Source organism: Oncorhynchus nerka, linkage group LG5, assembly GCF_034236695.1.
Source record: "Oncorhynchus nerka isolate Pitt River linkage group LG5, Oner_Uvic_2.0, whole genome shotgun sequence".
In the NCBI taxonomy this organism is placed as follows: domain Eukaryota; kingdom Metazoa; phylum Chordata; class Actinopteri; order Salmoniformes; family Salmonidae; genus Oncorhynchus; species Oncorhynchus nerka.
In genome coordinates this window covers 63,156,648-63,169,757 of record NC_088400.1, presented here as the reverse complement: position 1 = coordinate 63,169,757, position 13,110 = coordinate 63,156,648, and the positions used below count along the sequence as shown (strand labels likewise).

General features: G+C 46.1%; 1 protein-coding gene across 1 annotated transcript; it reads left to right on the top strand.

The window, feature by feature from the left end:
• Positions 1 to 6,271: 6,271 nt before the first annotated feature.
• Positions 6,272 to 9,576, top strand: LOC135571707 (epidermal growth factor receptor substrate 15-like 1; the record flags this gene model as incomplete). Its single annotated transcript, XM_065018198.1, has 3 exons — positions 6,272 to 6,697; positions 9,278 to 9,361; positions 9,545 to 9,576. Coding segments are annotated over exons 1-3 (483 nt in total), but the record flags the coding sequence as incomplete, so codon positions are not given.
• Between the last annotated feature and the right edge of the window lie 3,534 nt (positions 9,577 to 13,110).

Sequence of the window (13,110 nt, the reverse complement as noted above, 5' to 3'; positions counted from 1 at the left end):
CTCAGAGAATTGATTGATAGACACTGAATTGATCTGAGAGTCACAGGGTTGTGATGGAGCTCATATAATTAAAGATGGACTTTATGATAACTCTGACTTGTGTGTGTTTTGCTCTCATGATTTGGTAAATACAGGAAATGTCCACTACAGTATCCAGACCTGAATGTATGTATATGGTGGTGGTCTACAGTATGTGCAGGTTATCTAGATGTATATAGGTTACTGTATATGGGGGTGTAGATCTATATGGTTGGTATAGACTGTCTATTTGGAGACTTGGAGGAACACTGACAGCTGTGTTTACATGATGTATTGTGTCATCTGAAAACAGTTTGTGTGATCAAGAGGTGACATTTTGTTGCATATGTTATACATGTGTGTGTGACCCTTCACCTCTATAGGGTGAGGTCATTTTCCATACGGCAACATGTCATGCTTATTCCATAGTATTAAACGTACACACACTTACAGCCTTGAATATAGTCCCACCAGGCTAAACCGTGTAAATGTTTCCGTCTACAGATGTTTTCAATTGACCCTGCCTGACAGGACAGCTATACACACACACGCACGCACGCACGCACGACAGCCCCGCCTCGATCTGCTGGTGCTGAGGTCTACGTGGTTACTCTGGGTTACTGGGACACAGAACACACACACATTAACTATTGAGGTTTGACTTCCATGTCTCTGAACCTGTCTGGGTTGTTTCAGTGACATGATGTTTTATTATTAACTCTGACCATATTAGATCATCTGGAATGATTTAGAATCATATTAAACTGATAATGAGGCTCTGGTGCAGTGTGATGTTTATCAGAGCTCTGAATCTATGGCTGCTGTGTTTCTATGACGTCTGTGTGTGTGTGTGTGTGTGTGTGTGTGTGTGCGCACACCCGTCCTCTCTGAGCTGAGGGCCTGTATCAGAGCCAAATGAGAAGTCGGAGTCTTAAATCCGTCCATGGCTTTCGGTATTCCTGGTTTTCCTGTGGCGTTCCCGGTCATAACTGTTTCCTGTGACTATGGGATGTTTCACCTGTCCGTCAGAGAGAGGTCTCATGGTGAGATGTTTTATGGACATCCTGTGTGGCTGAGGAAATATGAACTCCAGATCTGCCCTTGCCCACACACACACACGCACACGGACAAAGCTTTTATAGTATGCAAACTTTCAAAAAATTCTAAATCGCATGTTGTACAGTTAGTCAATTGTAGATACTTTTATTAAGCTATATGTAGATGAGAATTCTGGTTCGGTATCGGAGATATTTTACATAAAAACAGTTGCATACTTCTCACGGTCTTCTACAACATGAGCAGACCTGTGGCGAGGTGAACCTTATCTGGAAGTCCTTGGTCATAGTTTCCACATCTCCATTGAGGGACCTGTCTTTGGTACACGTACTGCTGAGGAAGGGGGACACAGTCAGGTATGTACACACTGTCACGGCCGTTTTTGGTGGAAGAAGGTGAGGACCAATGCGCAGCAAATGTCCATCTTTTTAATAAAGAAATGAACACTGAACAAAACCAACAAAGTGAATGAACGAAACAGTTCTGTCTGGTGCAGAAACAAACACTCAACAGAAAACAATCACCCACAACTCAAAGGTGAAAACAGGCTGCCTAAGTATGGTTCTCAATCAGGGACAACGATTGACAGCTGCCTCTGATTGAGAACCATACCAGGCCAAATCATAGAAAAAAGAACATAGACTGCCCACCCCAACTCACGCCCTGATCATACTAAAACAAAGACAAAACAAAGGAACTAAGGTCAGAACGTGACACACATTCTTATTGGACCATGCAGGAAGAGCGACAGCATGACGTCACCAAAACATTCCCATCTAAAATAGTAGTGAGTGCATATATTTAATACTCTTTATGTACTGGTCCCCCTTGGGAATTGAGCCAACAACCCTGGTGTTGCAAGTGCCATGCACTACCAGCTGAGCGATATTTATTGATTTCTACAAAATCAATAAAACAATCCAGCCCAAAAATGAAACTTATCAAATCGTCTTGTTTTTAACCTTGACTTTTTATGACGTGTCTCTTGTACACGTACTGCTTAACTGAGCTGTGTGTATATAAGTCGGGGGGGTCTGAGCCTCATGAAGTGCATCATATCTGAACCGGTATCGTTTCAGAATGAGGGGTGCTGTAGCTCTGCTGGTGTTGCTGTTCTGTCTGTCTGGGGCATAGACTCAGGAGGAGAGTGGAGGGTGTTCTGTCTGTCTGGGGAATGGACTCAGGAGGAGAGTGGAGGGTGTTCTGTCTGTCTGGGGCATGGACTCAGGAGGAGAGAGGAGTGTGTTCTGTCTGTCTGGGACATGGACTCAGGAGGAGAGAGGAGTGTGTTCTGTCTGTCTGGGACATGGACTCAGGAGGAGAGAGGAGTGTGTTCTGTCTGTCTGGGACATGGACTCAGGAGGAGAGAGGAGTGTGTTCTGTCTGTCTGGGACATGGACACAGGAGGAGAGTGGAGGGTGTTCTGACTGTCTGGAACATGGACTCAGGAGGAGAGTGGAGGGTGTTCTGTCTGTCTGGGACATGGACTCAGGAGGAGAGTGGAGTGTGTTCTGTCTGTCTGGGACATGGACTCAGGAGGAGAGTGGAGGGTGTTCTGTCTGTCTGGAACATGGACTCAGGAGGAGAGTGGAGGGTGTTCTGTCTGTCTGGGACATGGACTCAGGAGGAGAGTGGAGGGTGTTCTGTCTGTCTGGGACATGGACTCAGGAGGAGAGTGGTGTTCTGTCTGTCTGGGACATGGACTCAGGAGGAGAGTGGAGGGTGTTCTGTCTGTCTGGGACATGGACTCAGGAGGAGAGTGGAGGGTGTTCTGTCTGTCTGGGACATGGACTCAGGAGGAGAGTGGAGGGTGTTCTGTCTGTCTGGGGAATGGACTCAGGAGGAGAGTGGGATGTGTCCTGTCTGTCTGGGACATGGACTCAGGAGGAGAGTGGAGGGTGTTCTGTCTGTCTGGGGCATGGACTCAGGAGGAGAGTGGAGGGTGTTCTGTCTGTCTGGGGCATGGACTCAGGAGGAGAGTGGAGGGTGTTCTGTCTGTCTGGGACATGGACTCAGAAGGAGAGTGGAGGGGTCATAGAGAGTGACATCACTCAACAGGGACACAGTGCAGGGAGAGAGAGCCGAGGGAGCGAAGCTACAGAGACGACCAATGAACAGACCACCACCCCTGACATCTGGACCGAGATGAAGGAGTTGAGAGACATGGTTTTCCAGCGGCTAATAGGGATCCTAATAAATACCCCACAAAAATTGATATCTTTGGATAACTGGTGTCACGTGTGTCCTTAACCCTGGAGGCCAGACTGAGAGCCAGTGAGAGAGAGCTGATCACCACCACAAACACGGTTCAGGGAATGGAAGGAGAGAACATGGGTATGTAAGAAATGGTTGTTGTTTCTGTGTCTTGTACTGTATGTGCAAATAAATACATCAACATACAATTATTACAAATGATTCCGATATCATTCGAGCCCCGGAGGCCAGACTGAGAGCCAGCGAGAGTAAGCTGACCGCCACTAGGAAAGATGTTCAGGAACTGAAGAGACAGAACACAGGTAATGACAGGAAGGGATGTTGTTCTGTTTTTTATATGTGGAAATAAATATGTAAAAATACAATTATTTGAATATCCTTCTAACCCTGGAGGCCAGACTGTAAGGTGGAGGAGCTGACGACAGAGAGATTTGTTTTAAAACTACTATGGAGCTGAAGAGAGGTTTCAAGTAAAACAAATGTCATTGAGAGAGGAGTTATGTTTGACATGATTGTTGATGTCTAAGGCCTGTCTCTCTGTTGTTGTTCTGATATACACTACATATAAAAACAAGTATGTGGACACCCTTTCAAATTTGTGGATTCTGCTATTTCAGCCACACCAGTTGCTGACAAGTGAATAAAATCGAGCACACAGCCATGCAATCTCCATAGACAAACATTGGCAGTAGAATGGCCTTACTGAAGAGCTCAGTGACTTTCAACGTGGCACCGTCATGGGATGCCACCTTTCCAACAAGTCAGTTCGTCAAATATCTGCGCTGCTAGAGCTGCCCCGGTCAACTCTAAGTGCTGTTATTGTGAAGTGGAAACGCCTAGGAGCAACAACGGCTCAGCCGCAAAGTGGTAGGCCACACAAGCTCATAGAACGGGACCACCAAGTGCTGAAGCGCTTAGCATGTACAAATCGTCTGTCCTCGGTTGCAACACTCACTACCGAGTTCCAAACTGCCCCTGGAAGCAACGTCAGCACAAGAACTGTTGGTCGGGAGCTTTATGAAATGGGTTTCCATGGCCCAGCAGCCGCACACAAGCCTAAGACCACCATGCGCAATGCCAAGCGTTGGCTGGAGTGGTGTAAAGCTCGCTGCCATTGGACTCTGGAGCAGTGGAAATGCGTTCTCTGGAGTGATGAATCACGTTTCACCATCTGCCAGTCCGACAAACAAATCTGGCTTTGGCGGATGCCAGGAGAACACTACCTGTCTGAGTGCATAGTGCCAACTGTAAAGTTTGGTGGGGGAGGAATGATAGTCTGGGCCTGTTTTTCATGGTTCAGGCTAGGCCCCATAGTTCCAGTGAAGGAAAATCTTAACACTACAGCATACAATGACACTAGACGATTCTGTGCATTCAACTTTGTGGCAACAGTTTGGGGAAGGCCCTTTCCTGTTTCAGCATGACGATGCCCCCGTGCACAAAGCGAGGTCCATACAGAAATGGTTTGTCAAGATTGGTGTGGAATAACTTGACTGGCCTGCCCAGAGCCCGGACCTCAACCATATCGAACACCTTTGGGATGAATTGGAACGCCGACTATGAGCCAGGCATAACCGCCCAACATCAGTGCCCGACCTCTCTAATGCTCTTGTGGCTGAATGGAAGCAATGTTCCAACATCTAGTGGAAAGCCTTCCCAGAAGAGTGGAGGCTGTTATAGCAGCAAAGGGGGAGGCCAACTCCATATTAATGCACATGATTTTGGATTGAGATATTCGACGAGCAGATGTCCACATACTTTTGGTCATGTAGTGTACATCATCTAAAGGACAGAACAAAGTGAATTCTCTCTAACTGGGACAGTGTTTCCTCTCCTGTGTTCACAGACAGACCAAAGGTAGCCTTCTCTGCTGGTTTGACTGATTCAGGATCTGTAAGGCCCATTCAATACTGAAACCACACTGGTATACTCCAGGGTCATCACCAACATCGGCAAGGCCTACAGCCCGATTACAGGTAACTGAGCATCATGTACAGTCGTGGGAATAATGCTGGAGGTTATGAGACACTCTAATGGACTCAGCCTAGAGCTGGAGGAGGGAGACGTGGTGTACATGCGTCTCCCTTTAGGGAACAGGCTCATTGACAGCAGAGAAAATCGCAACACCTTTCAGTGGCTTCCTGCTCTTCACTGTGTGAGAAAATCATGGATGCTGTCATGGTCTAATATGAGCCAAAATGGCTCCTCTTACTTCTATCAATAAAAACGTCTTGAAAACAAGTAGAATCGTGCATCTTTTGTAAAGTACTGATCCAAAGACCGAAGGGTCGTCATTATGGGTCAGGTGTTTGCAGTAAAGGACAAAACATAAAAAACTATGCTAAAACATTTAAATATCTTTGTTTACATTCTGCTATTTTGTTAAACCTGCTACACATACTCTCCAATGTGTTAATAGTATGTTGTACGGTTAGTCCCTTGTAAATACTGTTAGTGAGCTGTATGTAGGAGAGAATTCTGGTTCAGTTCGTTGTAGATCATTTCCTAAACAACAGATGCAGCCTTCTCACGGTCTTATACAACACGGACTGAGCTGACATGCTTGCGAGGCGAGTCTTTACCAGAATGCCCCTGGCTATAGTTTCCATTTCTCCGTTGAGTGACCTGTCTTCTGTGCACGTGCTGTGTAGGAAGGAACACATAGACACAGTCAAACACACACTATTGTTTTTGGACCGTGCAGCACTAAGGAAGAGCAACATCATTCCGTCACCAAAGCATTCCCATTTCGGTCTGAAAAAGCACCCTGCAACTACATTCCAACCCGATAGCAGCAGGTAGTTGACAACAGCTGACGTCAGGGGATCCGTCACTAAACAACAGGTGCAGACGTCTCACAGTCTTATACAACATTGATAGAGCTGACCAGCCCCAAAACGTGATCAAATCGTCTTGTTTTTAACCTTGACTTTTTATGGCGTGTCTCTTGTACACTTACTGCTTAACTGAGCTGTGTGTATATAAGTCGGGGGGGTCTGAGCCTCATGAAGTGCATCATATCTGAACAGGTATCGTTTCAGAATGAGGGGTGCTGTAGCTCTGCTTGTGTTGCTGTTCTGTCTGTCTGGGGCATGGACTCAGGAGGAGAGTGGACGGGTCAGAGAGAGTGACATCATTCAACGGGGACACAGTGCAGGGAGAGAGAGCCGAGGGAGCGAAGCTACAGAGGTGACCGGCGAACGTGCGACAACGCAACCTGACATCTGGGATGAGATGAAGCGCCTGAGAGACATGGTGATGGAGCAGAGAGAGAAGCTGAGGACGATGGAGGGCAGAGTGACAGCCTGTGAGGGTGAGGTAGAGACACAGAAAAACACAGTGATGGACCTAAGAATCCAGCTGATGGTCACTAAGGCCAAAGTGGCGGAACTGGAGAAAGATGATGCAGGTAACATTGGTCTATAAATACTGACCAAAAATATAAATGCAACAACTTCTACAATTCTACTGAGTTACAGTTCATAGAAGGATGTCAGTCAATTGAAATAAATTCATTAGGCCCTGATCTATGGATTTCACATGACTGGGCAGGGGCGCAGCCATGGGTGGGCCTGGCCCCCAAGTGGGTGGGCCTATGCCTTCCCAGGCCCACTGGGAAGCAAGGCCCATCCAATCAGAATGATATTTTTTCCACACAAAAGGGCTTTATTACAGACAAAAATACTCCTCCATTTCATGTTACGAGAATTATGTTCTCAATGTTCATAATTCAATTAAACTACTCGGTCTGCAACCCAGAATTTGTAAGATACTGGTTGAATGAAACAGACGGAGGCCCAGCTATGATAGTCAAAAATGTATTTAAACATATAAATTTCCATTAACATTTCATCAGCTGTCCGGGTGGCTGGTCTCAGACGATCCCGCAGATGCAGAAGAAGCCTGATGTGGAGGTCATGCGCTGGCGTTGTTAAACATGGTCTGCGGTCATGAAACCGGTTGGATGTGCTGCCAAATTCTCTAAAACAACGTTGGAGGTGGCTTATGGTAGAGAAATTAACATTAAATTCTCTGGCAACAGCTTTGGTGATTCCTGCAGTCAGCAACAAAACTGCACATTTTAGAGTGGCCTTTTATTGTCCCCAGCACAAGGTGCACCTGTGTAATGATCTTACTGTTTAATCAGCTCCTATACAGTGGGGCAAAAAAGTATTTAGTCAGCCACCAATTGTGCAAATTCTCCCACTTAAAAAGATAAGAGAGGCCTGTAATTTTCATGATAGGTACACTTCAACTATGACAGACAAAATGAGAAAAAAAATCCAGAAAATCACATTGTAGGATTTTTAATGAATTTATTTGCAAATTATGGTTATACTTTGTTTTATACCCTTTGTTGGCAATGACAGAGGTCAAACGTTTTCTGTAAGTCTTCACAAGGTTTTCACACACTGTTGCTGGTATTTTGGCCCATTCCTCCATGCAGATCTCCTCTAGAGCAGTGATGTTTTGGGGCTGTTGCTGGGCAACACAGACTTTCAACTCCCTCCAAAGATTTTCTATGGGGTTGAGGTCTGGAGACTGGCTAGGCCACTCCAGGACCTTGAAATGCTTCTTACGAAGCCACTCCTTTGTTGCCCGGGCAGTGTGCTTGGGACCATTGTCATGCTGAAAGACCCAGCCACGTTTCATCTTCAATGCCCTTGCTGATGGAAGGAGGTTTTCACTCAAAATCTCACGATACATGGCCCCATTCATTCTTTCCATTACACGGATCAGTCGTCCTGGTCCCTTTGCAGAAAAACAGCCCCAAAGCATGATGTTTCCACCCCCATGCTTCACAGTAGGTATGGTGTTCTTTGGATGCAACTCAGCATTCTTTGTCCTCCAAACACAACGAGTTGAGTTTTTACCAAAAAGTTATATTTTGGATTTCATCTGACATTTGGTTCATCCAAATGCTCTCTAGCAAACTTCAGACGGGCCTGGACATGTACTGGCTTAAGCAGGGGGACACGTTTGGCACGGCAGGATTTGAGTCCCTGGCGGCCATAGTGTGTTACTGATGGTAGGCTTTGTTACTTCGGTCCCAGCTCTCTGCAGGTCATTCACTAGGTCCCCCTGTGTGGTTCTGGGATTTTTGCTCACTGTTCTTATGATCATTTTGACCCCACGGGGTGAGATCTTGCATGGAGCCCCAGATCGAGGGAGATTATCAGTGGTCTTGTATGTCTTCCATTTCCTAATAATTGCTCCCACAGTTGATTTCTTCAAACCAAGCTGCTTATCTATTGCAGATTCAGTCTTGCCAGCCTGGTGCAGGTCTACAATTTTGTTTCTGGTGTCCTTTGACATCTCTTTGGTCTTGGCCATAGTGGAGTTTGGAGTGTGACTGTTTGAGGTTGTGGACAGGTGTCTTTTATACTGATAACAAGTTCAAACAGGTGCCATTAATACAGGTAACGAGTGGAGGACAGAGGAGCCTCTTAAAGAAGAAGTTACAGGTCTGTGAGAGCCAGAAATCTTGCTTGTTTGTAGGTGACCGAATACTTATTTTCTACCATAATTTGCAAATAAATTCATAAAAAATCCTACAATGTGATTTTCTGGATTTTTTCTTCTCATTTTGTCTGTCATAGTTGAAGTGTACCTATGATGAAAATTAAAGGCCTCTCTCATCTTTTTAAGTGGGAGAACCTGCACAATTGGTGGCTGACTAAATACTTTTTTGCCCCACTGTACATGCCACACCGGTCAGGTGGATGGATTATCTTGGCAAAGGAGAAATGCTCACTAACAGGGATGTAAACAAATTTGTGCACAACATTTGAGAGAAATAAACTTTTTGTGGGTATGGAACATTTCTGGGATCTTTTATTTCAGCTCATGAAACATGGGACCAACACTTTACATGTTGCGTTTATATTTTTGTTCTGTATATATTAATTGAATCAATATCATTACTAAAACACAAAACATATTACATATTTTGCTGGTGGAATATTGGTGTGTCTTTGATCATCTTCAGCCCTGGAGGCCAGACTGAGTGCCAGTGAGAGAGAACTGACCACCACTAGGAATGATGTTGAGGAACTGAAGAGACAGAACACAGGTAATGACAGATCCAGACCCGGCCATTGAGAGAAGAACTACAGCTCACATGTCTCACATCTAACGTCTCATCACCCTGTTGTTGTTTCAGTCACGGAGCATTGCACTGAACTATCATCGTGGGGACAGAACAAAATGAACGCTCTCTAAGTGGGACTGTGTGTTTTCTCTCCTGTATTCACAGACAGACCAAAAGTGGCTTTCTCTGCTGCTGGTTTGATTAACGATAGGTCCCTTCAATACTGACGCCAACCTGGTCTACACCAGAGTCATCACCAACATCGGCAAGGCCTACAGCCCGATTACAGGTAAGATGCCTGTTTCTGTCCAGAGGTGGTGTTCCGTGTGCCAGAGTTGAAGTGGAGAAAAGTAAAGAGTTGACCCCTCTCTTCTTGTCCTCTGCTGCAGGTGCCTTCACAGCACCAGTGAGAGGCGTCTACTACATCAGATTCACCGCTGCTCAACATGGGCTTGGTTACATGGGTATATCCATGTTCAAGAATGGGCAGGCGACCATGTCTAACTATCATTACAATAGCCATGGATACTGGATCCATTTATCTAATGGAGTCATTCTGGAGCTGGAGGAGGGAGACATGGTGTACATGCGTCTCCCTGCGAGCTACAGCCTCTATGATAACTCATATAATCAAAACATCTTCAGTGGTTTCCTGCTTTTCACTGTGTGAGAACATCAGAAATACTGTGATGGTCTCATGTGAAGAGGAGTTTGAATGTCAGGGCCTCGTGGAGCCACAAAGGCTCCTCTTACGATCAATAAACACATCTTGAAAAGGGGAGAAGAATCACACATCCTTTGTAAAGCTAAGATCTAAAGATCTAAGGGTTGTCATTAAGTGACAATACACCAGAAGCAATGCTAAATCACACACTATACTGAACTGTACACTACTGAACTGTACACTACTGAACTGTACACTACTGAACTGTACACTATACTGAACTGTACACTACTGAACTGTACACTACTGAACTGTACACTACTGAACTGTACACTATACTGAACTGTACACTACTGAACTGTACACTACTGAACTGTACACTACTGAACTGTGCACTATACTGAACTGTACACTACTGAACTGTACACTACTGAACTGTACACTATACTGAACTGTACACTACTGAACTGTACACTACTGAACTGTACACTACTGAACTGTACACTATACTGAACTGTACACTACTGAACTGTACACTATACTGAACTGTACACTACTGAACTGTACACTACTGAACTGTACACTATACTGAACTGTACACTACTGAACTGTACACTATACTGAACTGTACACTACTGAACTGTACACTATACTGAACTGTACACTACTGAACTGTACACTATACTGAACTGTACACTACTGAACTGTACACTACTGAACTGTACACTACTGAACTGTACACTACTGAACTGTACACTACTGAACTGTACACTATACTGAACTGTACACTATACTGAACTGTACACTACTGAACTGTACACTACTGAACTGTACACTACTGAACTGTACACTACTGAACTGTACACTATACTGAACTGTACACTACTGAACTGTACACTATACTGAACTGTACACTACTGAACTGTACACTATACTGAACTGTACACTACTGAACTGTACACTACTGAACTGTACACTACTGAACTGTACACTACTGAACTGTACACTACTGAACTGTACACTACTGAACTGTACACTACTGAACTGTACACTATACTGAACTGTACACTACTGAACTGTACACTACTACACTATACTGAACTGTACACTACTGAACTGTACACTATACTGAACTGTACACTACTGAACTGTACACTACTGAACTGTACACTGAACTGTAACTACTACACTGTACTACTGAACTGTACACTACTGAACTGTACACTATACTGAACTGTACACTACTGAACTGTACACTATACTGAACTGTACACTACTGAACTGTACACTACTGAACTGTACACTACTGAACTGCTCCCTCTCTCCATCCCTCAGCGGTAAAGACCAGAGGCAGTGGCCCAAATCACAACGTTGAACAACTCCCATTTATATGTTGACAATGCCTGAGGTCACTGGGCTATTAATAGCACGGTTTTACTCATTAAGTTGTGTCGTTTTATATGACTGTTGTTATTGTTTTAAGTCATATTCTTAGCCTCTCCCTTTCTCTGGTCTATCCAACCGGGTGTGTCTCCCTCTCTCTGGTCTATCCAACCGGGTGTGTCTCCCTCTCTCTGGTCTATCCAACTGGGTGTGTCTCCCTCTCTCTGGTCTATCCAACTGGGTGTGTCTCCCTCTCTCTGGTTAGAGGACAGACAAGCAGGGTGTGTCTCCCTCTCTCTGGTTAGAGGACAGACAAGCAGGGTGTGTCTCCCTCTCTCTGGTTAGAGGACAGACAAGCAGGGTGTGTCTCCCTCTCTCTGGTTAGAGGACAGACAAGCAGGGTGTGTCTCCCTCTCTCTGGTTAGAGGACAGACAAGCAGGGTGTGTCTCCCTCTCTCTGGTTAGAGGACAGGACAGGGTGTCTCTCCTCTGGTTCTCTCTCTCTGGTTAGAGGACAGACAGAGGGTGTGTCTCCTCTCTCTGGTTAGAGGACAGGGTGTGTCTCCCTCTCTCTGGTTAGAGGACAGACAAGCAGGGTGTGTCTCCCTCTCTCTGGTTAGAGGACAGACAAGCAGGGTGTGTCTCCCTCTCTCTGGTTAGAGGACAGACAAGCAGGGTGTGTCTCCCTCTCTCTGGTTAGAGGACAGACAAGCAGGGTGTGTCTCCCTCTCTCTGGTTAGAGGACAGACAAGCAGGGTGTGTCTCCCTCTCTCTGGTTAGAGGACAGACGAGCAGGGTGTGTCTCCCTCTCTCTGGTTAGAGGACAGACGAGCAGGGTGTGTTTCCCTCTCTCTGGTTAGAGGACAGACAAGCAGGGTGTGTCTCCCTCTCTCTGGTTAGAGGACAGACAAGCAGGGTGTGTATCCCTCTCTCTGGTTAGAGGACAGACAAGCAGGTTGTGTCTCCCTCTCTCTGGTTAGAGGACAGACAAGCAGGGTGTGTCTCCCTCTCTCTGGTTAGAGGACAGACAAGCAGGGTGTGTCTCCCCCCTCTGGTTAGAGGACAGACAAGCAGGGTGTGTCTCCCTCTCTCTGGTTAGAGGACAGACAAGCAGGGTGTGTCTCCCTCTCTCTGGTTAGAGGACAGACAAGCAGGGTGTGTCTCCCTCTCTCTGGTTAGAGGACAGACAAGCAGGGTGTGTCTCCCTCTCTCTGGTTAGAGGACAGACAAGCAGGGTGTGTCTCCCTCTCTCTGGTTAGAGGACAGACAAGCAGGGTGTGTCTCCCTCTCTCTGGTTAGAGGACAGACGAGCAGGGTGTGTCTCCCTCTCTCTGGTTAGAGGACAGAGCAGGGTGTGTCTCCTCTCTCTGGTTAGAGGACAGAGGCAGGGTGTGTCTCCCTCTCTCTGGTTAGAGGACAGACGAGCAGGGTGTGTCTCCCTCTCTCTGGTTAGAGGACAGACGAGCAGGGTGTGTCTCCCTCTCTCTGGTTAGAGGACAGTGTCTCCCTCTCTGGTTAGAGGACAGCAGGGTGTGTCTCCCTCTCTCTGGTTAGAGGACAGACAAGCAGGGTGTGTCTCCCTCTCTCTGGTTAGAGGACAGACGAGCAGGGTGTGTCTCCCTCTCTCTGGTTAGAGGACAGACGAGCAGGGTGTGTCTCCCTCTCTCTGGTTAGAGGACAGACG